The 27,463-nt window shown below is 33.2% G+C and overlaps 2 protein-coding genes across 3 annotated transcripts; one reads left to right on the forward strand and one right to left on the reverse strand.

Annotated features, from left to right (window-relative positions):
• The first annotated feature begins 67 nt into the window (after positions 1 to 67).
• On the forward strand, positions 68 to 22,888 carry LOC123680112 (peroxisomal targeting signal 1 receptor). 2 transcript variants are annotated; one of them, XM_045617817.1, is made up of 10 exons: positions 68 to 414; positions 478 to 614; positions 677 to 850; positions 1,041 to 1,206; positions 2,178 to 2,296; positions 2,359 to 2,544; positions 8,549 to 8,739; positions 13,519 to 13,684; positions 21,152 to 21,309; positions 21,367 to 22,888. In XM_045617817.1, exons 1-10 carry the CDS (start codon positions 222 to 224, stop codon positions 21,584 to 21,586), a joined length of 1,710 nt encoding a protein of 569 aa, XP_045473773.1. In that variant the 5' UTR covers positions 68 to 221; the 3' UTR covers positions 21,587 to 22,888. The 2 variants fall into 2 exon arrangements, with proteins under 2 accessions (XP_045473773.1, XP_045473772.1); XM_045617816.1 differs by having other exon boundaries at positions 83 to 414; positions 8,549 to 8,763; positions 21,367 to 21,653.
• LOC123680113 (ran-binding protein 3) lies at positions 22,804 to 26,570 on the reverse strand. Its single transcript, XM_045617819.1, has 5 exons — positions 26,383 to 26,570; positions 26,251 to 26,295; positions 25,375 to 26,189; positions 23,219 to 23,314; positions 22,804 to 23,165 (listed from the first exon to the last, which is right to left on the reverse strand). Exons 1-5 carry the CDS (start codon positions 26,399 to 26,401, stop codon positions 23,076 to 23,078), a joined length of 1,065 nt encoding a protein of 354 aa, XP_045473775.1. The 5' UTR covers positions 26,402 to 26,570; the 3' UTR covers positions 22,804 to 23,075.
• Between the last annotated feature and the right edge of the window lie 893 nt (positions 26,571 to 27,463).

The following is a 27,463-nucleotide window of genomic DNA, read 5'->3' on the forward strand; positions in this document are numbered from 1 at the left end:
AAGTAATATATTCATAAGAAAAAGAACAATATTGTCATGACAAAATTGAGAAGTCACATTGACAGTAATACTTGACAGCTTGTCTTTCGTAGACAATCGTCAGTCATTTAATATTTAATTATAATTAGATATTTTATTGTAGTTCACTTTACAATTATTGATAACAAGTTGATTTTTTTATGTTTTAAGTGCTAATTTCAGAGTTCAAAAATACTTGCAAAATGGATTTCAGACATTTAACGGAAGCTGATTGTGGACAACCCAATTCACTAGCTCAATTAACAACACACCTCACACAAGACAGGGCATTTTCTGATACTCATGGCCAACTATTCCCTAATAGTTCGGCAGACCAATTGGTCGAGCAATTTTTACAAGAAACTAGATCATTACCACAAACCTTCAGAATGGATGGTAAGATTCAATGATTTCGACCTTTGCATCATCTTCTGGCTACTTCATATTTTTTAACTCTAGGTTTAATGAGAGAAATGCAAGAAATAGAATCACAAAAGCTAGTATTACCACCTGTCCCAGCATCTGCTGTCAAAGAACAAATTCAACAAGACAGTGCATGGGCCCAACAATACATTGAAGATGGAAAAGTATTCAATGTATGCATACGACTCTAATCGTTTTCGAAGGAATTTATTTCGATTGTTCCTTTTGATTTCAGCCTAATTTTGATAACAGTGAAATATGGGCAGAGATATCCTCACAAGAACAGAAAATTATTGGCCACCACTTAGAATCAAAAAAGTATAAAATTGGATCTAGAAGTAATGAAATACAAGAGCATAATGAAGATTTGATAGATGATGTTAATGATCCAAAATTTGTATATTCAAAGGTATAATTTGAATTTTATATCGATTGTTTTTATGTTGGTCACATTTTGAGTCAATTTTATTTCTTTGCTTTTCATCTTAATGTTATTTAGCATTTGGTTATCTAGACACATAAAAACAAAATCCTTAGAGTTGATAGATTACATAAATAAATTAGATGTTCGTTTGTGACCTTCATCTTAATTATTCTAGTTCATGAGTTTTATGCAAAATGTCGAAGATGGAGAAGATATAACTGTGGAGAATTCTGGGAGATTAACAGAAAGAGATGCTGAAATATGGAGTGACGAATTTTTGAAACATGCCATGGGCAGGACTATGCCCGAAATTTGGGCTGATGAATTAGCTTCAAATGAAGGTGAAAATCCAAATTTAACGAAATATGAATTCTAAAATTAAAATAACAATCATTAATAATAATGTGCATCTTTAGTTCTAAAAGTTTCATTCGTATGAGAACAAAACTAAGAAATTAGGTCTAAAAATTTTTTTTTTTGATTTTGTCAAGGAATTCCTTTGTGGTCTAGGGTTCTAAATCAATTAGGTATTTCCTGAGTTCTCATTTGAATGTTTCTTGCATTATTTGAGTTTGTAATTTGTTTAGTAAATTGTTGTATATGTGATGGGATTTCTTTTTGTCAGTGTAGGTCTATGAATTGGTTATTTGATGCCATTGGCTGCGTTCAGCGGAAAGAGCAGTTGCAAATCTGATCCCTGAGTGCTCAAAGATCCTAAAGTGATCAGAGAGCGGTTTTCTGAATGGTTAGAAAATACCTAACCTCTAAAACCTATGTTTTTACAGTTCTTACAACGAGTTTGGCTTGTAAGCGTAATTCAAAGTCGCTCATAAAAATGTGGTCCGCTCACTAAACATGTCAAGCATACGCTCACTGATCAGATTCGTTCAGCGAAAATTCTTCCATCTGGAAATCAGAATAACAATATTCAGAAATTTATTTCCTTTGTTCACATCAAAAGATAGATTATTCCTATTTAATGAATAAATTTGATTGGTTGATCTTGAATAACAATTGAAAAACAAATTTATGAACCTTTCACTGTATATATTTCAATGTTAAAACCAAAAAACTACTGTTTTCAGTTTTACATCATCTACATTATTCTATCATCATCAATAATTATTATAAGTTTTAATGATTTTTTATCTCTACTCTCCTAGGCTTCTATAAGACTTCTAAGAAGCTTGTGTGAGTTGAGAACCCCTTATGTTCTGTTTAGTCTTTGTTATTGTGTTCTAGTCATTTCAGGCTTAGCACTTCTAAATATTATTAATAAACATACTAGGAATATGTTCATGACTTATTTCAGATGATTATAATTCAAATGTATGGGGAAGTATCCAAGAACAAATAAGAAATGTTGTAAAAACAGATGAAGATAATTTACAAGAAAACTGGCTCACAGAATTACAAGATGAAACTTATGAGGTATTTTGTTTTGTAAAATAATTGAAACAACAAATCACTAATGGTTTATTTTTTCATTGCAGCATTACACATTTAGTGAAGAAAATCCTATGTTTGATATAAATAATCCTTTAGAAAGAGGTAAACAGCTTCTAGAAGAAGGTGATTTGCCTTCAGCCGTACTTTGTTTTGAGGCAGCGGTAAAAAAGTCACCTACAGATACTGAAGCTTGGTTTTATTTGGGAAGAACACAAGCAGAAAACGAGCAGGTGAACGAAATTTTATGAACATTTCCTTCATATTTGAATAATTTTATTGAAAGTTATTAAAAACTAAAGCTGTTATAGTGTAATTATAAATGTAGAAATAACTATGAGGTATTTTCAGGCTTTTAGTTGTGATTTATTATGAATTATATCGATAAAGAATTGCCTTCGATAGAGAATTTGACATAGGTTTCGGATATAGGCAAACAAGCTGATTCCCAAACGATTTATTTCGCTACACATTCGGATATGAAATCTACGTCCAATTATGAATTATTACACTATTTTAGTGTGATATTTTCATGTTTAATGAACAAATTTGAAAATTTCCTTGTTCTTTGCTCTTAAAAAGTCACCACATATTTTCGGTTTAGTGTAACAATATTGCAATTGTATATGATTGGTATCTTACAATCATTAACACTTTCACTGCGACTATAGTTTTTGCCCATTTCAATCTATGTGCAGCACTGCCCCCGGGGATAATCAAATTTTCAATGTACCAAATGTTAGAAATCATTTTGGAAGTAATAATCTACCTAAGGACTAACCCACACTTACCACCGTTGTTCTCCGCGCAGATAGAAATTCAGTCATTTATTTATTTGGTGTTAGTTTGACTTCTAGGCAGGATGAAAAAAACATTCAGTCATTCTGTTCTTTTTTCAAGTAGTTTTGCGTAAAAAACGTTGTTCCTCTGCTTTGTGATATGTCTCAATCTCAGTATGAACAAGAATCGACACGTTTAACACATGCCCCGGGAGGCATGTGCCACATCAAACTAATGAAACATGAGTTGTGTGCGGCAGGTATCCCCGGGGGCATGTATTGTAATAAATATTGGAATAAGTATATTTGTTAGATATAAATCAATTGCTATTTGCATCGTTCAAATTGGTTAAAAAACAACTTATTTATGGATTTCTCACTGGAATAATGGAATAACTAAATACTAATTTATTCAAAACAATTTGAAAGAGGTTAGTAGAGGTGCAATTGATAAAAGTGGTGTCAAAAATTCATGTTATCAAGATAACAAAAGTGATGAGTTGAGACTACCTATAAATGCTAATCATTCATATGCGGAAAGGGTAGGCGCGAAAAGAATTAGTTCGAATGAAAGTCAAACAATAATAACAACAATGCAAAGTAGACAGGAAACTGCAAATCAGACTCAAATCCAAAAACAAAACATTGAATAAACTCAAAGGTCCATAAAAGGAAAAGATTTTACAGAAACAAGAGTTGGAAAAACTAATGGAAGAAACAACAAAGAAGATTATGAAGAAGGATACCAATACCAAAGGAGAAGATCAAACAGAAAACAAATGGGAACAATAGGTACAAGTAAAGAATGAAATAATGCCAATTTCGAGGGTGTTCAGAAAAAACTGTGGATTTATATATATAGAGTGAATAAAGTGTACAGACTATATAGTCTGCAAAAGAGGCTATTGTGGTGTTGCTGTTTTCTGAAGACTAGAGGATATACAGGGTGATTCCGGAGGAGACCGTCAGATTTTAGGAGAAGTTTACACTGGTCAAGGCAGTTTTAAAACAATGTTTAGTTTATGGTTGGGGGCCGTATTGAGAGTCTACAGGGTGATTTGTCCAATTCGACCGATTTTTATTTTATTCATAACTTTGGTATGGCTTGATCAATATTGATAAAATTTTCAGTGTAGAACATTATGATTGTCTACTTTGAATAATTCACTTTCAAAAATACAGGGTGGGAATTATGATAAGTTCAGATTGAATTTGCAGGTTGAAAAAACACCCTGTATATTCCGTTTTCACAAATTTGCTACATGCTTAAGATTCTACCATAAGTTAACATTACTGGAGCGTTTTTATTTTTTTTGGCACACGTCCAGTTTTCCTAAAAAAAATTTTTAAAGATGAATAATATCGTTATTTCGCTCCAAGGCAGTGATAATATTCTAAACTAGATTGTAATGCTGTATCGTTCAATAATACAAAGCTTTTCCAAATGTATGAAAAATAATTTTTATCAAATCGAAAATTTTCCATAAAACTTAAAGCTCAATTAAAATCAAGACCGTTAAGATCCATGGTTACCATCACACAGAACCACAGAATGAGAGTATTGAATAAATACTCTGTCCCAAGAAGTATTTTTCAACATGCCACAATTATTCACTCATGCAGAATATGCAGATATGATTCTTGTTTATGGTTTTTGTAACGGAAAGGAAATTGACGCCAAAATGGAATACCAAAGACGATTTCCAAACCGACGTCAACCAAATAAAGATACTTTTAGACAAGTATTCCATTATTCTAAAGAACATGGGCAATATTCTAGTAAGGCAGAGCACATTGATAGGCCTACTCAAAATGAAATTTCCAATCAAATAGTTGAACGGGTGGAGGAGGAACTGTCTATCAGTACTCATCAAATTAGTACCGAATTAGGAATTTCGCAGAACAAAGTGTGCAAGTCTTTGAAGAAGGAAAAATTCCACCCATACCACTATCAAAAGTTTCAAGAACTGTTGCCACAAGATCTGCCACAACGATTACAATTTCGTCTCTGGGTTATTGGTCTCCTACGAACTATTTTTCTTATTCTATTCAGCAACGAGGCTATGTTTACTAAGAATGGAATTTTTAATATCCACAATTCCCACGAATGGGCAAGAGACAACCCGCATTTGAAGAAAAGTCATAATAGACAAACAGATTTTCTGCCAATATTTGACTTGGAACAATAGATGGAAATTTAGTTGGCCCTCACTTTTTCGCGAAAACTTTTGGAACTTTTTGGAAATTATTTTACCAAATCTATTGGAAAATGTACATATCCGCTCTATGTTCTTTCAGCATGACGGAGCATCACCTCATTTTGCATTGAATGTGAGAAATCACCAGGATATAAATTATCCCAACAGATGGATTGGTTGTGGAGGCCCTATTGGTTGGCCACCAAGATCGCCTGATTTGAACCCTTTAGATTATTTTGTGTGAGGACATCTGAAAACAACAGTTAACAGGGTTGAAATTAGAAGTAAAGAACACCTAGTTTAAAGAATTTTCGAGAAATGTAATATCTAAAAGCAAAATCAATCCTTCATCAGAAGGTCAATTGGAAATTTAATAAAGAGGTCGCGAATATTTATTCAAAAAGAGGAAATCATTTAGAACATTCTATGTAAATTTTGTGTTAATCCTTAGTTCTGCCTTTCATAATATGTTTCGAATGTTTATTCTGTATTTTTTTCAGATTTTTTGGTTTACGTATAGAGATATTTCTGGATTAAATGATTTTATACATCAGAATATGAGTGATTAAAAATGAATTTCGAATTTGGAAAAACTACTTTAGAACTCAGGAAGAGCTTTGTATCATTGGACGATACAGCTTTACTATCTAGTTTAGAAAATTCTCACTGCCTTGTAGCGAAACAACGATATTGTTCATCATTAAAATTTTTTTTTAGGAAAACTGGACGTGTGCCAAAAAAAAATAAAAACGCTCCAGTAATGTTAACTTATGGTAGAATCTTAAGCAGATAGCGAATTTGTGAAAACGGAATATACAGGGTGTTTTTTCAACCTGAAAATTTAATCTGAACTTATCATACAGTCGTCGCCAAATAAGATTTGGCAAATCTAAGGCGCAGAGAGAGATAATGCTATCTCCTTCGCACTATTACGGCATTGGTTCTGGGGTCTTGCCGATTTCGAGACTGCTTAACTCAGTGGCGTGGTAAATAAATTGAATCGGCAATGAATTATTCGAGATAACGAAAAAAAAAATCAGAGGATAATATTTGACATTGAGAGTAGAACCATTTATTATAAGAAAAGATAGAAAAAGTTTACCGATTCACTATATCGATAATCGATGAATGATGCACTTTGAAATTCGTTATGCTTTGTGTGTACGCTACTGAATGGAACGCTTCGGTATATTAGGTACTCATAGTCAGTCTTTAGCTCCTCCTTTAGTTTTGTGCATAACCAAGTTCTTGCCAACTTATTTGGCGGCGACTGTAATTCCCACCCTGTATTTTTGAGAAAGTGTTGAAATTTTCGAAAGTAGACAATCATAATGTTCTACACTGAAAATTTCATCAATATTGATCAAGCCATACCAAAGTAATGAATAAAATAAAAATCGGTTGAATCGGACAAATCACCCTGTCGACTCTCAATAAAGGTCCCCAACCATAAACCAAACATTGTTTCGAAACTGCCTTAACTAGTGTAAACTTCTCCTAAAATCTGACGGTCTCCTCCGGAATCACCCTGTATAGAAGTGGTCCTGTGTAAGATGCATAAAATCCCTGGTGTGTGTACTGATTCGATTTTGTTTCAGACTTTTTGAGATATCCATCTGTTGCTTTGTTATTCTGCTTCACCAGAGTTCTGTAAGATGACGCTCTTCAGAAATTTTCGAATTCCCGCTATCTGCCTGTCGCCGTTTAGAAATGAAATACTGATTTTAGACTTTCACAATAAATTACAATTCAGTTCCTATCGAATTTTTAATGAAATGAATGAAATATAATGACAAAGTATAGAAGATTGTTAAAGAATATAAAATATTATTAACTATACTCAAAGGTCACGAGAGCCGAGAATCGAGAAAAATGTCAAATATAAACTATTATGCGCAATCTGAAACAGACGCTATCCCTTGAAATCAAGTATAAATCTGAAAATCTCCTGTTTGGTCTGAAAGTTTTACAGTTTGACACACCAGGTTTTCTATGCATCTTGTTCCTGTGGGAATCCTAATTTGATTTCAGAAGGGGTTGATGTTGCTTCTCCGAATTTTACGGCAAAATGGCGGTTTTTTAAATATGATATCAGAATCAGTTAGTATGGTTTTGGGAGTAGTTTCAGTTTGTACAGGATGGGCAAATTTCGAAGTTTTAGCACTACAACTTTTAAACCAGAGGAGGTAGACAAAATCTGATACCCCATTCTCCATCTCTTTTTCTGAGATTCTATCAAGAATAGTTTTCATTTTTGGCCACTTTCTGTTGTTTTCGAGTTATAAGTGAAAATTTGGACAAATGGCGATATCGAAAAAAATGTATATTTCCGCTAATACTGATAATAGATCTCTGAAATTAAAAAATCATACAGGTACTTTTCTACGTAAAATCCAGTGACGAGCTCGTCTTTTTAACAGGGTTTTTAATTACGAAGCTATGACCCAAAGTTATGTTTTTTTTTCAAATCGAAACACTAGATTTCTGTGCCATTTTTTGAAAGCTTAATTTTTCCTGATTTCAAAAATATTTAACATCGTATGGTTTGTATCGATGTAAATAATAGAAAATGGTCAAAAACCTTTTTTCATCTAACACTCAAAATTTCTATGGTTTCAACTGTTGATGTTGTTGATGAGCATAGAAAAATAGAGCTTCCCATAACAAGAGCAGTGTCCTTCCGTCAATTAGACTAATTTATACAAAATTCGAATCTAGATATATTTTGTAGATTTTTTATTTTAAAATGGATTCATAAATAACGAAAAGATCCACATGATCGACTGTTTTAATCGAGAGAGTTGTAATGAGATGGATGCATCAGAAGATTATTTTCATAGCACATACAATGAATACGCACAAATACTAATCAATTTCAAATAAAAAATCTGATGAGAGAGATATTTCCAATGGTTGGGGCTGTGAAAAGATGTTTATTGGATAATTCATCAAGAACATTACTATATAATGGATTTATAGATTGAATTCGGTGCGAAGTATCGAGAGGAGGTGTCGACTGTGCATTGCTGCGGATGAATACGATTTGAGCATCTTCTGTAAAAAGTTGATTCTCATTCAAAGTTATTACTGACCAATTGTTATCACTATTAGGTTAAATATTATTTCTTGTTTGTTCTTTTCCTAATTGAATTGTTGAGTTTAATCATATACATATGCTATTTGATTTTGATTGGTACTTCTTTGAAACGCGCCTATTTATGAAATGTTTGACATATTATTGATTGAATTTTTTATTGCAGGATACCAATGCTATTCCAGCTTTGAAACAATGTTTGAAACTTGATACTAATCATCTTCCTGCCCTGATGGCTTTATCAGTGTCTTACACGAACGAAAATTTGTATAACCAAGCCTGCGAAACTTTGCTCTTCTGGCTGAAAAACAATCCTAAGTACACTGATTTGGTACCTCCTGATTTCAAATTAACTGGGCAAGTTTCAAGTATATTAGATCCGTAAGTTTGCTTCTGTGGAGGGTGCTTCTCTGTAAATAATGTACATGCATAAGATTATATGTGAGGAATTAACCGATCAAAATTTTGAAAAATATCGCCAGACCAGATAATATGTCCAACATTAGATAGATGACTTTACTGTTTTCACTTTTCATTATTCATATATAATATACAGGACATATCCATCCTGATATTAATAATGAAAACTGAAAACGTGTCAAACTTCAGGCAGTAAATAAAGAAGTTATTTGCAACAAGGACAGTAGTACAATACGTAATCAAAATTTTGACAGTTATTCTGCAATTTAACATTTCTTGATTTAACAAATTATGATATTTTTCTCATTAGTCTTAGAGCAATAAGTTTCCACACTTTTCAGTAGTTGTCTTATCTGTTATTTCATCAGTCATCTTCAGAGGTTTCTAGTGTTGAAGGACCCTTAAAATGCAAGATATAATGTATCATTAAAGCCATGAGTCACATAGCGCTTTTTTAAATTGAGCTCAGTTGGAGGAATTAATTCAAATGATTTTTCATTGGGTGGGAGGTGAGGCATGGGACTAGGGACACATTAGGTGCTTTCCAGGCACCGTTCGGAGTTCCTCGGTACATCTCCGAAGCGTACAAGTGCGCATTTGTACTGTTCCAGTAAACAGAGCGTCGAGCCCTCGCGTTACCTACCCCTTTCCCCAGACGCACCCTACGAATTTGCCGGGCGTCGAGCCCTGACAGGTGTGAGAGAGAAAGAAAACCCTTATTTCGCATAATGTACGAGACAGCTGTTGAACGCGGGTTTATTTACGTTTAATTTGACAGTTACGTTTTGGCGTGTTTCAGTCATAGCGAGGGAGTGAGGTTCTAGTGCGCCAAGCCTGGGGTTACATGCACCTGACTGGAAAGCACTTAATAAGGCACAGTTTTGATTGCGACCTATGCTATTTCTTGGGGTAATTTTCGAAACTATTGGTAAAGAATGTGAAATTCATGTGAATAATTTTGCATTCAGTTTGGGTACGATTTTCATTCACACGGACATGAACGTCGTTAATGAAGTTATCCACACTATCTTGTCCATGGTTTCTGGCATGCAGACTGAAGAGATGGATTCGGCTTTGTAAGATTTCCGGATAATTCCCAGCCTCGCCTCATTACATTTTTTGGATATTTCATTTATCAATGCACAATTCTTGGTATATTTATGTTTCTATGAATACGTTCAATACCATGTCAATCCGTGTACAATTATCAAAGGTAATACCACGAGTGCTTCAAATTTTATCGATATTTTTTTCTCTTCCATAAAAACTTGTTTATTTGACTAAAATATGAAAAGAAACCGATTGATCCTCGTCCTAACGGACTCGTGATTTTATCAAAATTCTGTTGATTTGCCTCGAATATACAAATTTGAGTGATGAAAATAAAAAATTATCTGATGAAATTTGAAGAACAAGTTGTATTTGGGAAAGATTATTTTTTCAACAATTTAAATGTTCAATATTCTCTTGGGTGATGAAACTGAATCAGTTTTTCATTTTTCAATAAACTTTGAAGCACTTTAAGGTGTTAATAATGACAAATTCAAAGTAAAATTTTGATGTTTAAATGTAAAAATAAAAAGGTATTATCGATGAGGAAGCAGTTTAACGGTATAATCCCAAATGATTGGCTAGAATAATGCATTGATATTAGTTGAAACTAAGATGCATAGAATCCCTGGTGTGTGTCCTGATTCGATTTTGTCGACTTTTTGAGATATTCCACCTGTTGTCTTGGTGTTCTGCTTACAAGACTTCTGTAAGGTGGCGCTCTTCAGAATTGTTCGAGTTCCCGCTATCTGTCTGGCGCCTTTTAAAAATGAAAAAATGATTTGAAACAGCAAAATTTCCCAATATATTACAATTCAGTTCATATCTAATGAATGATTGTAATATAATGACCCGACGGCTATTGGCCTATTCAGAGTTTAGAAGATTGTCACCAGCATACAATATAAAATATTGTTATTCTATACTCAAAGGTCACGAGAATCGCGGGAAATGTCTGAAAGTTTTGCAGGTATAACCAGCCTTTCATCAGGTTTTCTATGCATCTTAGTTGAAACTAAGATGTCTAAAAACATGGTGAATGCACTCGTCAATTTTTGAATGGAATGACATTCGACCAAATTGAAAATATTAGTTTTAGTTCGTGGCGGCGCCGCAATGTCATACTTGTCATTTCCGTTGATTTTGATTGGATACATTAATTAAAACCCGATACTGACCAATCAAAAGCGATGTGTAATCGAGTATGATCGTGCAAAGTCGTGAAACAAAACACGAAACGTTTGCTGGAATGAATTCAAATATTTGTAATAGAGAGAGAGAGAGAGAGAGAGAGAGAGAGAGAGAGAGAGAGTTAATTTGTTGATAGCGCTACCTACTGTTGACATAACGAAGCTTATCTAATATTCTCAAAATTGGCAAAACAAAAGCTAATCAGTTCATACACCTGGTTTTTAGACATCTTAGTTGAAACCACCAAAATGTCAGATTTTGACATATGACAAAAATAATCGAAATAATATCGCAGCATACCAACAGATGTAAGATGTTTCACTCTCCATATTCACAAAGAAAATCGCTGCAGACTTTTTTGCGACCTTCAATTAAGATGGAGAAGAATTGAGCGTACGCGTTTATGAATGAATATAGGGTGCTTCAATCATATTTCACGATCGATTCTTGCAACCAATCGAATGATAGTTGGCAGGTTATTTGATTGAAATTGATAATTTAGAATTATTATGAATAATTTTGTTTTATTGCATTTCTGTTCGATTTCATTCATTAGTTAAATGAAAAATAGATGCTTTCTTTGAATTTTTAAGTCCTAGTATTAAAGTTTTTTAATCAATCTGATAATTTATATGTTATGAATCTTGTAGAAAAGAACGGAATTTTGGATATTTGTAATTTTTACTAAATCTATATAGTTATCTTGGTAGTTCGTTGAAGAAATCGAGATCAGAAAAACGTATGGCCTACTAACAGTACCAACGACGACGTGATTTGTGCTGTTGGTCTGTGATAATATGTAACAATAATTCTACATTTTTTTCGCTCATCTACGTAATTATTGCGTGATCTTTGATCTTCCGCAAAAATGTTCATATTGATATCATCTATGGCTAATAGTTTGTAGTGTCATAAAAGAAAATTTCAAGAAAGATTTTGCGTTTTCACTTCTTTTGAAATATTTTCATAATTATTGTTTGATGAACCTTCATTAATATATTAGTTTTGATCTATGACCACAAATCATTAAAACAATTTGTAGTGTCCTTGGGGAAAATTAAAAAAAGAACAAAATATTTTGCTTTTCCCTTTTTTCGCAATACCCTGTAATTATTACGTGATCGTTGATGATTGTTTCTTCAAAATGTTCAAATTTATGTTATTATGACGATAAATAATCGAACAATTTGTAGTGTCGAAAGAAAATTTATAGAAAGATTTTGCGCTCTCACGTTTTTTTAAATATCTCCATATTGCTTGATCATTGATGATACTTTCACTAAAATGTTCGTTTTGTTCTATGACCACAAATCATTGAAGCAATCTGTTGTGCCATAGGAGAAAAAAGAAATTTGGATTTTCCCATTTCGGCAATATTCCTGTAATTATTACCTGATTGTTGATGATTCTTTCATTAAAACGTTCGAATTGATGTTATTATGACGATAAATAATGAAAACAATCATCATGCGGATATTGCATCCTTGCAGACCACTCAACTATAGGTATATGCGGTCTCCATGGGCACATCTTCCTCCATTTTCTATGGTTTTGACGTTACTTCAACACGAAATTTTACTCGAAGCTTGAAATTCTTATTTCATATGTACAGGGTGATTCACGAAGACCATTGGTCTAGAATACCGCAAAGGAACACTTGGGATAAATACTTGAAATTTCATAGTCATTCTTGGTTGGCAGAGATGAAGTATTCTTGGAAAAAACTTCGTTCGACTTCCGGTTTCACCGAAAATAATACAAACTTTAGTTTATTAAATGTAATACTCAATTTTTTCATTGATAATTACATTACCCATTGAATTATACATTGTTTCAATGCATATTTTGCACATTCAGAAAATTTGCGTAAAATCTGAAAAACCTTCAAATTTTCTCAAAGAAGGCTTCATTCTAATTTAAATAACATTGAGATTTTTGCATGAAAAATTCTCATTTTTTTTATCAAAATACATACCAATGCTACACGTTCGTTAATGAAAAGTTTAATTGAACATACAGGGTTTCGAATACAATGCCAAAATTAGCTGTGACAAAAACTCAAAATGTATTTTTTTTCAAATGAGTATCCATTTTTCTTATTAGCAAGTTGAATTTCCACAATATAATAGTTTCTATACAAGTCATTCTTTTCCAAACAACTCTGAAATTTTCTGACAAATCGATAAACCATACACCTAGCTGACTGGACTTAATTTGTTGCAAATTACCTCTAGTATAACCCCTTCAAAGGATCAAGTCGAACTACCAAATACCCTGTATGTAAAGGTTTTTGCATGGTGTATGTTGTTGCCATGAATTTCATATTTGGTTTTTAATGATACTTTTAACTTGATGATGTTCTATATGTTGGATAAAAATTCTAATATTTTCATATGTTTATGCTTTCTATTCCGACCCTCCTAGGCGTTTTTGAAATGTAGTGATTAATTCATTTAATAATTTTATCTCTTACAGCATGAAGAGTAAGATGGTTCAAGATATTTTCATAAAAGCTGCGCAGAGACAGCCTGTCAATATTGATTACGAAGTACAGTGTGCTCTGGGTCTGCTTTTCAACTTATCTGGTGATTATGAAAAAGCAGTAGACTGCTTCAAGGCGGCTCTTGCGGTAAAACCCAATGTAAGTATTTTTTATACTAAACTCAACACAAAATATATGTTATTACATTAAATGAAGGTTGCATAGTAGGTTGAAGTCCTGCAAATAGGATTTCAAAGTTGATCGGCTTCATAGAGATAGGTAGAGGGCATAGTGTAATAAACATAGATAGAGGGAGTATACGCAATTTTTACATGTCCCTAACATGGTTAGATGATGTTATCAGATTGTGATATATTTTCAAATCCACAATTTTACTATATCATTATCTTCTTCTTCATCGTAAGTTAGGACTAGTCCTGTGTTTTCATCAATGGTTTTCTAGCTGCTGCTGGGATGATGAAGACCAGCTTTCATACCATCTTGTAGGTGGTCGTCCTGGTGGTCGGGATGTATTTGGTTTTTCTTCCTTTGCGATCTTTGCCAAGCGGTCATCCGACATTCTGTCTACATGGTCTCTCCATGCTCTTCGCCGTTTTCTTGCCCATCTCACCACATCCTGGATGTCACATATCTCTCTAATTTCTTCGTTTCTTTTGCGGTCAAGTAATGTGTATCCCGCTATAGATCTCAGCGCTCGCATCTCAGTTGTTCTTAGAAGACGCTTAGTTACGGTGTTCTCTGCTCTGGTCTCTATCGCGTATGTCATCACCGGTCTCACACAGGTCTTGTATATTCTGACTTTGCTCCTGGTGCTCATATATTTATTCCGCCAGAATACATCTCGCAAGTACCCCGATATTAATGATGCCTTCGTTGTTTGAGCTTTCACTTCGTTCTTCAAATTCCTATTACTTGTTATATTCGCGCCTAGATATTTGAACGACATCACTTGTTCTACACTATGATCGTATATCGCGAGTTTACATCTTCTTGGTTCTTTAGATACTGTAAAAGATTTTGTTTTCTTCACAGATATTTGCATGTTGAAAGCTTATCTTCGTCTTCTGATATGATCACTGCGTCATCGGCATAACATACGATTTTTATTTCTTTGTTTCCCATTCGGTATCCCCTTCCAGCCTTCTTCACTTCGTTTATTATCTCATCCATTATGATGCGGAACAAGATTGGGCTGAGGCTGTCTCCCTGTCTGATACCGGCTGTCACAGGAATTCTATTGCTCAATTTATTCTCAATTCTCACATATGTATAATTATCGGTGTTCAGGTTCTCGATTACTTCTATTATGTTGGGGTGAATCTTTCTTTTCTTCAGTAACCTTTTTACATCTCGCAATCTTACCCTATCAAATGCCTGGGTGAGATCAATGAGGCACCTAAAGGCTGTCTTATTGAACTCGTTCGATATTTCATCAATGCCTTGAGCTTTTCTGTTTTTCAGTTTAGTGACCATTTGGTCACTATATCATTATGAAGGGATATTCTATTGAATGAAATATGTTTATTTGAGTGATTCCCAATTAAATTTGAATATTTTGAACTCGATATTTTCCTTAATTGTCGAAATTATAGTAAGCAGAATATGTATTATTTTCTGTATCTACCTCCTGAAATCTAAGGTTTGGCAACTAATGCGCTCCTAGTGTGATTGATTATTTGAGGTCGTTTGGCGAGCTTGAGGTTTGTTTTCTGAATTTCTGATATATTTAGGTATTTATATCAATATATTTTGAGTTAAAAGGAAAAGTTGATTCATTCATATATAAAAGTGTATTTTTTTTTTGGAGAAACCCCCTAATTAAATGAAATATCGTATCAATGGTATGTTTTCATTTCCGCTCCCTTTATTTCAAATTTGATAGTTTATGTTGGGAATAAAATTCGCTTCCTTCTCCCTTTATCTATGTTTATTACTCTGAGGTAGAGGAATTTTATGCCGACATTCATCCATACAGCTACCTGTATTTAAGTGACAATTGCACGATTTGGTAATTCCACATCACATCTTAATAAGATTCAAGAAATTTGTAATGCGCTCCCTTTGGAATTGAAAATGTGCGTTAGTTGAATAGTTCAGTTGAACATTTTTTATTATCTAAGTGTTTCTACTCTCTTCAGGAATATTTATTTATTTATTAAATGGCGAGCCAATTTACAATTAAATAGAAAGATACAAAGTAAAAATACATGTGCACACATTAATGTAATCATAGGATGAATACAAACAAAAGGAGAGAAAAAAAAACAAAAATAATAATTACAACCTTCTAACAGCTTTCTAAAGGAAGCCAAGGATGAATCGAACACACACACAGCTCAAGTTTGTTGCTGTGTTTGCTGATCTCATTGTTTTATTGAGAGACTCATTTTGTCCATAATTTGTTCTGCAGAAAGGAATCTTGAAAATGTCACTATTTCTATTTCTTCTAACATTTACTGAAAGTGGGATGAGTTCAACAATTTGAGGACAATCGATACAGCCATTGATAATCTTATGGAGGAACATCAGACCGATCTCCATTCTTCTATGTGTTAAAGTGTTTAAGTTCAGAGTTTCTTGCATTCGTGGGTAAAAATATTCATCTCTATTCATTCTCATGCTATAGTGACAGTATCTCAAGAACTTATTTTGGGTACTCTCTAAGAGTTCAATATCAACTTTATAAAGTGGGGACCAAATGACAGAGTTATATTCAAGTATGGACCTCACTTGTGTACAATAGATAATCTTGAGAGAGTTGACAGACAGATCTCTCTGAACGGAGAGAAAAGCCTAACATTTTTCAAGCACGTGATGAGTTTTCAATTATGTGATTCTTTAAGGTCATTTTATTTAAATCAGACTGCAAACTCCCAGCATCAGATATGGATTGAATCATTCTAAACATCTTTAAACCATCAGCAAACAACAGAAAGGAACTATTGGTAATAACATTTGGAAGGTCATTAACATACACATTAAATAACACTGGTTCCATATGAGATCCCTGGGGAACCCCGGAGGGGATTTTAATAGGGTCAGATAGTGAACTCCCGTATTTGACATATTGTACTCTATCACTTAAATATGATTTAATCCACTCTAAGATATTCCCTTCAAATCCTATGGATTCGAGCTTTGCTAGTAATAAACTGTGATGCAAAGGCTTTGGAGAGGTCCGTTTATATAGAGTCCACCTGCAGTTTACTCTCTAATGCGTTAATAATAGACTTTTGGTAGAGTAATAAATTTGTGGTTGTAGAACGACCTCTGCAGAAGCCATGTTGTCCGCTGATAACAATGTTTTTGAGGTCCCAGGATAATTTTTTGGATATTAAATAGTCAAGAATTTTTGGTAACTCAGATTGATTACATATACCTCTATAGTTGGTAACATTATCACCCACTTTTGTGGATGGGCGTTATGAAACTGTGTTTCCAAGACTTGAGAAATATTCCCTTTTGAAGAGATATATTAAACAAAGAGAGTTTTGCGTGGGACGTGGGAAAGTTTGTGAGGCAGAGGAGAAAATACTGGAATAAACATATAGAGAGGATGCCGGACAACAGACTGGTAAAAGGAGCAAGGCAGAACTAACCCACGGGGAAGACAACCCAGGAAAGACCACTGAAACGTTGGGAGAAGGCTGGACGTCTACGTCGGAAGAGGCTGACTAATTATTAACAGGCAGACGCCTACCTAAATGAACTACCAGCTCATATAAGAAAAGAAGAAGGTTTTGCTGAAGAAAAAATGCAATTTTTGATCAAATGTAAATGGATCCCATCGGTGCCATATGATAATTTATATGGAAGGGTGAGCACCAAATCGATAACTCCTTTAATCTTTACAGTGTAAGAGCAAATGTCAACAGTATTATCATGGGTATAATGTGGGATTTGATTAACTATAGTATCATCACACACTGTCGAAAAATAGTCCGAGAAGAGATTAACTATCTCGTTAGAACTTGAACTAGAAACATTATTATAAGTCATACAAGATGGTAGATTATATGTCTTTTTTTTATCGTTAATGAACTTCCAAAAATAACGAGGATTGGATGCAATGCTGCCCTTTTTCTGCAAAATGTATTTACGTTAGCAGGCATCACTTAAAATTTTGCATTGTTTCCTTAAATATTGAAACCGCTGATATGCCTCAAGATTGCCTCTCTTATATTGTCTATGAACCAACTTTTTCTTAGTAACCATTTGCTTCCCCACTGAACCAAGTTGGAAAGGTGGAAGTTTTGAAATATCTTAAAGGAACAAATTTTTGAATAGCTTCATGTAATACTTCATGAAACCTACTTAAGGAAAGATTTATGTCATCGTTCAATATGGAATTCCATTCAATGCTCGCAAAGAAATCGTTCATGAGTGTATAATTACTATTCACAAAATCATAGAAGTTTTCTAGAATTTTCAGATCGGGTATTTTTCTAATATTTATATCAAAGGTAATGGCAGAGTGGTGAATGCTATTTTGAAAAAGTGGGTCAGCAGGGTTATTAACAACTATATCATGGTAAGACGAAAACAACAGATCTAAGAATATATTCCTTGAGTTAGGAATAGAATTCACTTGGGAAAGGTTATGATAACTGAATGAATAAAGCAAGATATTCGCATGGGAGTTTTCCGGGCAGTCGGCACTGAGGCCAAGTTCATCATTAAACAAAATGGCATTCGATAAGTTATAATCCCCACAGAGCAACAATTTAGGATGAGGGTAGTTTTTTAAAATAGTGTTAACATGATTAATATAGTATTCAGCATTAGAGACTGGTGCGATATAAACCCCATAATAATAAGACGATCTTTACCAAAAGAGAGTTCAACAAAAATTTGTTCAACATTATTGTTCGACAATTCGACGAATGTGGCAGATATTGAGTTCCTGACAGCTATAAGAACACCACCTCCACGTGTTTTCAACGAGTCAGTTAAATCCCTATCAAACCTGAAGATATCAAAAATCCTTTAAACCTAATTCAGAATTACAAAGGTCTTTACTCAACCAAGTCTCCACCAATATTATAATATCATAAACCGAACACATAACAGCTTTCTGAAGATCCAGTAATTTTGTACGTAACCCACCAAGACTTTGATAATAACAGCAAGTTGGACTCTCATTTAGTTTTTTTTTCCTCAGATGCTACTTGATTTATTGAAATCAATCAATCATTTTGGACATATCCTATACTTTTTATATATTTTTTGTACACATACATGTAAATATGTGATTTTAAAGGATAAATATATATTATCATTATTATGTCAAAATCTGGGAATATTTGTGTAATGAAAATAAAAATCGAAATAAGGTTGTAAGTTGTTAATCTAAAAAGTATGTTATCTTCGCAAAAATCAAAGAAAATCAAATTTATTAAAATATAACAAAAAAATGGAACAAATACATTGAATCTTAATTTATAACTGATGTAATCAGAATTTATATTAATGGAGTGATTTTCTAAATGAACTTAGAAAAAGACAAGAACAAGGACATAAACTCTACTAATAGTATCTACAGTCAAAGCCAACCATACCCCAACTAAAACACCTCTAAATTTCTCTACATAAAAAAACACCTACACTGACTTCTTGGCCAATAATTTACACCCATGCCCAGTCTTTGATCTCAAAGTTTTCGTGAAATTATTACCATTGTCACACCGATAAAAATAAAAAGCTTTTTTTGGCAACGGTTTATTTCTAGCAGATTCAAGACATATTATCAGAATCATAGACGCTACGTTAACTAGCTGTCATCATTAATTTAGACCTCAAAAAAAAATATATATAAACAAAACCTGGCTATGTCTAATGATAAAGAAAGTTTTTGAATTATCTGCATAACAACCTTGATGGTGTAATAACACGAGTCTACTAATGTTCTCACTGAATCTTTTGTCTATAACTTCTTCCAATATGACACAAATAACATATATCTGTTTCAAACATTTCTTCGGCGCCAGGCGCTGATGAAATCATATTTCTCTTACATTCACATCGCTACAAAGCTTTGTAGCCATTTTGCCTTCTATATGATCGATCTTTCCAATAATCTCTTCCGTCTGACTGACGATCTGCTACTATAACTTCATTATACAGCGACAGTGTTGGATTAACTATTTTAAGGGAGGCCAAATGTGGCAATAAAATTTTTTCGTACACAAATAAAGGGTATATCGCCGAGAATTTCAGAGCGATTTTCAATATTTCAGGTACGCTTGTCACTGGTCAACAAAATTTTGCCTTGACAGTGAGAGTGGTTACCTAACCTCACCAACTGTTGCTCTGGTGACAGATAACTCAAGACGAGAAAGTAACCAAGGAGATATACGGATCATACCCAAAAATAAACCATTATTATATACACAAGGGTCGTTTGTTTGAAGGCCATATACACTTATACCAATGATGAGTTGTTTGAGTAGTATGAGGGTTGGGTTTCAGGACAATTATACTTTTTTAGGTAGTCAACGTTTAGTCAATTTAATTGACATCATCAGGGCGAGCTGATAAATGTTATTTCCTATGTTAAACATTCCTTCCAAACATCCTCAAAGCGACAAGCCGAGATTTCTCAAACAAGCAACCATAAAAATAATTCTAATTTATTATGTTTATTTATGAGGTAATAAATGAAATTCAGTTTCATTGATGTGATACTTTTTTGGTGATTATATTTATTAAATTTTCTTATTGTCCGCTGAAGATTTTGTTTGGATGAGGAAGAAGCCTTTCAATATAAATATGTCAGCTTCCTTAGGTGTGGTCCGTATATCACCTTTTTATTACTATGGTCAGTAAGTTGGTGGTCCATATCCAAATTTCACAAAAAGCTGTAACTATTTTCTCAAACTTCAGTGAGTTATCTGTCACCAGAGCAACCGTACTTTTATTTTGGTTAGATTTAGTAACCACGCCCATTTGTCAGTTATTTTAATTATCAGATTATTGTTTATGAACATTATCAATGACATCTAACACTCAAATACTTTATATTTTTACTTATGAAACAAATACCCTTCAGAGCCATCAAGAAAAGGGAAAAAATATTAACCATTTATAGCCTCCAAAATTCTGTCAAAGAAAAATTTTGTTGACCAATGACAAGGTTCAAGCGGTCCATATATTACATCGAGATAGAATCTATTCTATCTCAATGGTATATTATATGAAGCACTGGAAGCAGGTCACTTGAAATTTTGAAAACCACTAGTAACCGCTCTAAAATTCTCGGCGATATACGGACCATACCCTCTGTAAACTAATACACAAACCAATCAATACACCAATACTGGGAAAGAGTTGTTGCTGAGGTTTTTATTTGTGCTCTTTTATCATACATTGCATTGTATTATACCCTGTTCACATTTCCTCTGCTAATACTGAGATTTGTCCACACACGCTTTATTGTTTGAAGTTAACAATTTTTTGTATTGCTCTTTCTCAAAAGAATATATTTTCATAAATATATTCTTTTGTACATATTTTGCCAAATTATCGTAAGTGACATACTTTTTTTTTACAGGAACAAGCTTTCTTTTCTTTCAATTTTTGTCCAGTTAATACTATGTGAAATTTTAGGATGCACGCCTTTGGAACAAACTAGGAGCTACATTAGCTAATGGATCACACCCTGAAGAAGCTGTAGAAGCATATCATAGAGCTCTCAGTCTTGCACCTGGATTCATTAGAGCTAGATATAATGTAGGAATTACTTGTATTAATCTTAATGCTTACAAGTGAGTTTTTGGGTTTGAAGCCTATTATTGCATTATTACAGTCCAATCTCATTTCAGGCAAGCAGCAGAACATTTCATGACAGCTCTGAACCAGCAGTCCAGAGGTAAGGATGTTACATCTTCTGGCGGAATTTCACAAATGTCTGAAACAATCTGGTCCACCCTGAAAATGTGTGTGGCTCTAATGGATAGATCAGATCTGAAACCTGCTGTAGAGGCTAGGGATTTAACTACACTGAATAAGGCCTTAGATATTATAGATGAACCAACTGCTTGAATTTAGATGTTTTTTTGTTTGGGATTAAATTGTATACGTACTTGAAATAAAAATCGATATTCCAATATTTTCTTCGTTTCAAATAATATGTAACTTAATTAAGACATCGTGTTTGAAACACAAATGAAACGAATTTAATGTTTTCTTGTACTTCACATTTATATTAGCAAAGTAGAATTTTGTTATTACTTTACATGCAAAAATTTTATTCATGGTTCCCATTAACGTCATTTATTGTGAACGTGTATAATTTCTGTTGATTTTTATTAGTTTATTTTATCTTCATTTTAATAGACAATAAAAATTTTTTGATGTTTTAGTATAAATATGGGATATATTTGTTGATTTTCTTTCACACACTTTTCATGAATTTGTTCTGAAATGTTTCATTTTTTTTCTATAATTGAGCATTTCACAATTTTTAGCTTGTATGCCATTGAAAAATGTATATGCGACATATCTCCAAAATGGAGATTTATCGAAAATATCCTTAATTTTAAAGAAAAGTATATTAAAACCAAGAAAATAAAAAAATTTGTTTGAAAGGGTAAATATATGTTATCAATTACCCTTATTTTATATCTTAATGTGAATTATCTGTAAGGGTAAACTAAAAAGCAATCATGTAGTTGGTGTACGGAATGAGATTGCTTCCATATGATTAGGAAAGATGAATCATTTGGATTTGGAAAGATTTTGAATATAGATTCATAAAGTCAAGAACTCATTTTCTTGTGAATAGGTCTGAAAAATGGACTAACGAGAGCTTTGAAATGTTTGTATTTCAGATTATGATATTATTGTATTAGAAAAATTGAAAGGATGGTGATGAGTTGTAGATTTGAAAAATCTAATATAGTTAAGTATTCATTATTTTTTGTATTAATATTATAAAATTTTAAGCTTCTTATGAATACTTCTCATTACCATCCAATTAATTTTGGCAAAACTACCCTTGCTATGAGTGCAAGGGTAGATAAGAAGGAGGTGATAAGAATAAGAAATCTATTTTGATTTTTAAAGTTTTTTAAGTGGATTCACTTATTTAATTCAATTCAGAAGAATTTATTGAGATATTAGGTTAAACATCTTATTAAACTTAAGGATCCCTTTATTTTGGCTAGTTATATGTAACTGTCTTGGTGCATTATCAATAATTTTTATTCATTAATGTTAGTTACCAAGACCAAAATTTTTTTATTCAAAAATTGAAAAGCTATAAAATCATTTCTCATTTATTTTCTTCGAACATTTTCTCTGTAAAATCTACATGACGTACTTCTAATAAAAATAAAATTACAATGTTTTTTCCTTTATCCCTAATCGTAAAATGCAACATATATGTGACAGTCATTCAAAAGGTCTTTTCTAAATAAGATATTTTTCTTGTGATAAGCCAGAACACTAACTCAACTTACTGAGATAGAATGAAATCTTGGTAGAAAAGTATACATTAAAAATTTGAAAATATATACAATTTTGAGGACCATTAACTTTTTTTCCTTTTACAAGCTTCTATTTCCATTTTTATCCTCTGTTCTAAGTTTTGCTGTAATACTTTGGAATCTTCCACTGAAGCCTATAATTCCAAAATGTTAGGATACATTTCTATGAAGTATGTTTTAAACTTACCATTACTAAGAATATTTTAATTTCACCATTAGCATCTAGGGCTGTTAATCTTATACTCTTCTCACTTGCCTTTTCTGCTGTCATATTTGAAAAAACCTGTTGAGGATACACTGATGAGAAATTTAGGAAAATATTTTGAATACTACTAAAACAGTTAATATAAAAGTCTTACAAAAATTTCAAAATATCAGGCATAGGGGCAAAAATTCAATGATAGTCAAAGAAGGAATATTTTTATATCAAATTTCATGGCAAACTTATTTTATTTCTTTGATTTGCTGTACTAGAATCCAATTTGCTATAACGATGCAGTAATTGTGGCTGAGAAAAAGATGATTTACAGTGGCTCCTGTTTAAGTTCCAAGGGCCAAAACACTGAGAAAATATCTACCACAAAAACGAAGTCACTTGTCATTTTTAAAGAACCAATTGATGCAAACTCGTTGTGGAGGATCAACCAGTTGAACATTTGGGTGTGCAAATAACATCCAATCAGGACAGAACCCGGGAAATTAAAGAGCAAACCAACAATAATATCTGGTGCTCTCAGAGGCATTATATGGAACAAGTATATCCACACTAACACAAAAACTAGGATATAAAAAACTGTGAGACTAATAATGACATACAGTATAGAAACAAGAGCCCACAGCCAAGTGACGAAAAATGCCCTACCAACTGCTGAAATCAAAGTACTGAGAAACGTTCTAGGCTTCACATTACGAGATAGTAAGTAAGAAGTATCTTGGGACTTCTTTTATTTGTAATGTTTGTGAACGATCTTCCTGAAGTTCTTGACCAGAAAAATGAACAACCCATTCTATATGCAGATGACACAAACATTGTCATAGATTCTCCTAACATTCCACATAAACTCCTTGCATGCTTTATGAAGAGTTACTTGGTGGTGTGATAGTAATGATCTTATCCTCAACATGAATAAAACAGAATATGTTGCTTTCTGCACTGATCGATCGAGACAACCTCTCCCATAAATTCTACTTCTGGATGACATTGTTGCAAGAATTTCATTATCCACTAAATTCTTGGGGCCAACCTCGATAAACATATGAAATGGAATAAACAGCTGCCTTCTCATTACATGACCTCATAATGCATGGTCTATTCAGTTGGTTTCCAATCCAATCATATGGGACTGTATTCTGGGCTGTTAATTCCAATACTGATAGATAGAAACTGTTTCTACGTGGGAGGATGAGATAGAGGATATTTTATCAGGCAAAATTTAAGGAGACTGGAATTCTTACAGTGACTGCATTGTTTGTATACAAATGTCTTCTGTTCATAACAAAAATTGTAATTATTTTGATCAGTATAGAAGTCAGAGTTGTACTAGACATACCGAACCATATTTTTATTGATCTATCTTTCATTTGTAAGAATAATGTGGAATTCATGTGCATGAAACTATTTAATGCTTCTCCATTGTCCATCAAATCAATGAATGTTATCAAAAAATTCATGCAGCAAACTTTTGGTTTCTTATTAGAAATAAATCCATATAATATAGGTGAATACCTAGATAGTTGTAACAGGTAACCTGTAGTTTGATTTCATTGTGCATGGTTATGCAATTATGAGAATAAATGTATTATTTATTTATTCAGAAGGAGAAACGAAGAAATTCATATCAAATGTGGAGTTTCAAGATTTAGTTTGGTGATTATGGAATACCCATGTAGAACGGATGGATGAACGGAGAATAGCAAAGATTGTAAGAGATGAAACACGCCAACGGATGGGGAGATCAACAAACGATGGAAGGCTTGTGGAGATCGATCTCACAGGAGGCATAGTAGGAAAATACAAGCCAAAGGATTAAAATATGAAGAAGAGAAAAATAATCCTATGTTGTCTATGAGAAAACAAATTGTATGTTAAAATAATGTAATCAAACTATAGTTGTTCAAGAAACAAGATAAAAATTCTACCTTGCCCAATGCACTTCATAGCAAACAAATCTTGAAAATTCATGTTTTTGAATTGTTCAAAGTAGACACATAACATTTAAAATCAAAACTTTCCACCTGTACACTTATCTGCATCAAAAAAGTGTGACTATTCCTCATACAATTATGTAAAATATTGTTGCTGAAGAAAATAAATACATTTCAATTGAAAAAAGTTTTGTATACCTTGGTGTTGAGAATAACCCTGAGACTGCCAGATGTTCGAAACACCAACCTACTTTGGGTATGATTATCAGTTTCAAAGTCATTTAATCTCAAAGTACCTCGACCTCTTTCTTGCCAGCTTCCACTTGCTCCATCAAATGAAAATAATTTACAAGATATACAAAGAATATTTGTTTCATCTTCTTCACCAGTTTTAACTTCAACTTCTTCATATTTCCTTTTAACAGCACGTGATTCTTCATATTCTCTAGCTGTTTCAACTAAACTCTTATTTTCTTTAACATTATTTGCTATATTAGGCTTTGTATCAGTTGTTTTGATTGCACTACTGAACAACATATCAGTTGTACCATTAGTACTTAGACTAGTTGACGGTTTGGGATCTTCATTTTCATTTTCTGCTGCAATAACACGTTCCTTGAGATTTTGGCCAAAAACAAATGAAGTTGATGAAGCACTAGAGGTTGTTAAAGTTACATTAGAAGTTGTTGATACAGATTCAACAGAAGCTCGTTCACTTAAACTGTCGACTTTGTTCTCAGAAACTGAGGTAACAGCTTTTAGTGACTCTCCATTAGATTTTTCTTCTTTAGAAGTATCAACTCTGTTTGAAAATGGGTTCAATTTTGGTGGGTTAAGTTTGAAGGTTTTTACAGAATCTCCACTATTAGCTGTAGAACTTCCCAGATTAAGTTGTGGCGGCTTCAAAATACTTGGTTTCAAGGATATATTGAAAGAAGATTTGGGCTTTGATCGATCTGTTGAATTGGATGTTTTATTTTCTTCAGACTTCTCATCACTCATTTTAGGGATTTCTGGAAATGAAAAATTTAAAAAAAAATAATTCTTCATATCTAACTGCTGTAATATTCGTACCTGGTGGACCTTCCACTTTTATTATTACTCTATTAGTGATAGGTACTGAAAAACAAAAGTAGTTGAATAAATATCTGACCAATTATTTGTAAAAAATAATAACAATAATTTATAAACAAAGTATAAACATACTTTCTTCAGATTCCGCCATTTCTCAAAATGTCACAAAGTAGTAAGAACTGACAAGCATAGATTAACGAAGTATACTCAACTGACAAACTTCTACTACTCTGTTATCTGAGCTGACAAGTGAAAAGTGACAATGGAGACCTAGAGACTAGACAGCAATTAAACAACAAAATTTAATTTCGCAACCACACCACAAATAAAAATTAGCGATTCCAACCACAGAACACAAATATATATGTTTTTTTAGCTTTTGTTTCCTATTTTTTTTATATGTGCTTGGCTCCACCAACTGACATGTATGTACAACATCCATGACCTAGCCACTAGCCAGTATTTGAACCCGGTACCTTCGGCACCACAGCCAACTCTCAATCCACTGATCTACCGAGGTAGTCAAAACATAAAAATAATAATCTTGATTTTCCTCACCCATCTATAAAAAAAGGGCCACGCGACAACTGTGATAACTAGATATATATCTGTCACTAGTACCATGAGTCACCTGTACGGAAAATTACTGAGAAATATTATCGAGAAAGAATATGGTCCTCAAGAAATAGAACCGCAGGCTGGATTTCGCGGTTGTAAATCCTGCATTGATCATATCTTTAGCTTGATGCAGTTGAATGAGAAGACTTGACCTATGATACGGTACCGGTTCAGAGGCTCTGGAGTGTCTTGGAACGTTCTACTATAGATAACACCATAATTAAAGTTATAAAGCAACTCTACGAAGGCTCTGTGTCTCAGGTTAAGGTTGGAGATGAGATGCATAGATTGCAATCAAAGATTAATCCTTAATCTTTGATTGCAATGGATAAGCTGTCAGAGTGGTTTAGAACAACTAAAGGACTTAGACAGGGATGTTGCCTTTCCCCAACATTGATCAAAATATACCTGAAGTCCTGAACGAAGTCCTGAAGAATTGGAGGAGAACCTGCAATGGAATGGGAATACCACTGACCAATGATACGACACTTTATACGTTGCATTTCGCGGACGACCAGGGACCGTATTCTCGACAAGTGATCTTTCAAAACGTATACGTTCATTCAGTGTTCAGAGCACTGAAAGAACGTATACG

Source organism: Harmonia axyridis, chromosome 5, assembly GCF_914767665.1.
Source record: "Harmonia axyridis chromosome 5, icHarAxyr1.1, whole genome shotgun sequence".
Classification (NCBI taxonomy): domain Eukaryota; kingdom Metazoa; phylum Arthropoda; class Insecta; order Coleoptera; family Coccinellidae; genus Harmonia; species Harmonia axyridis.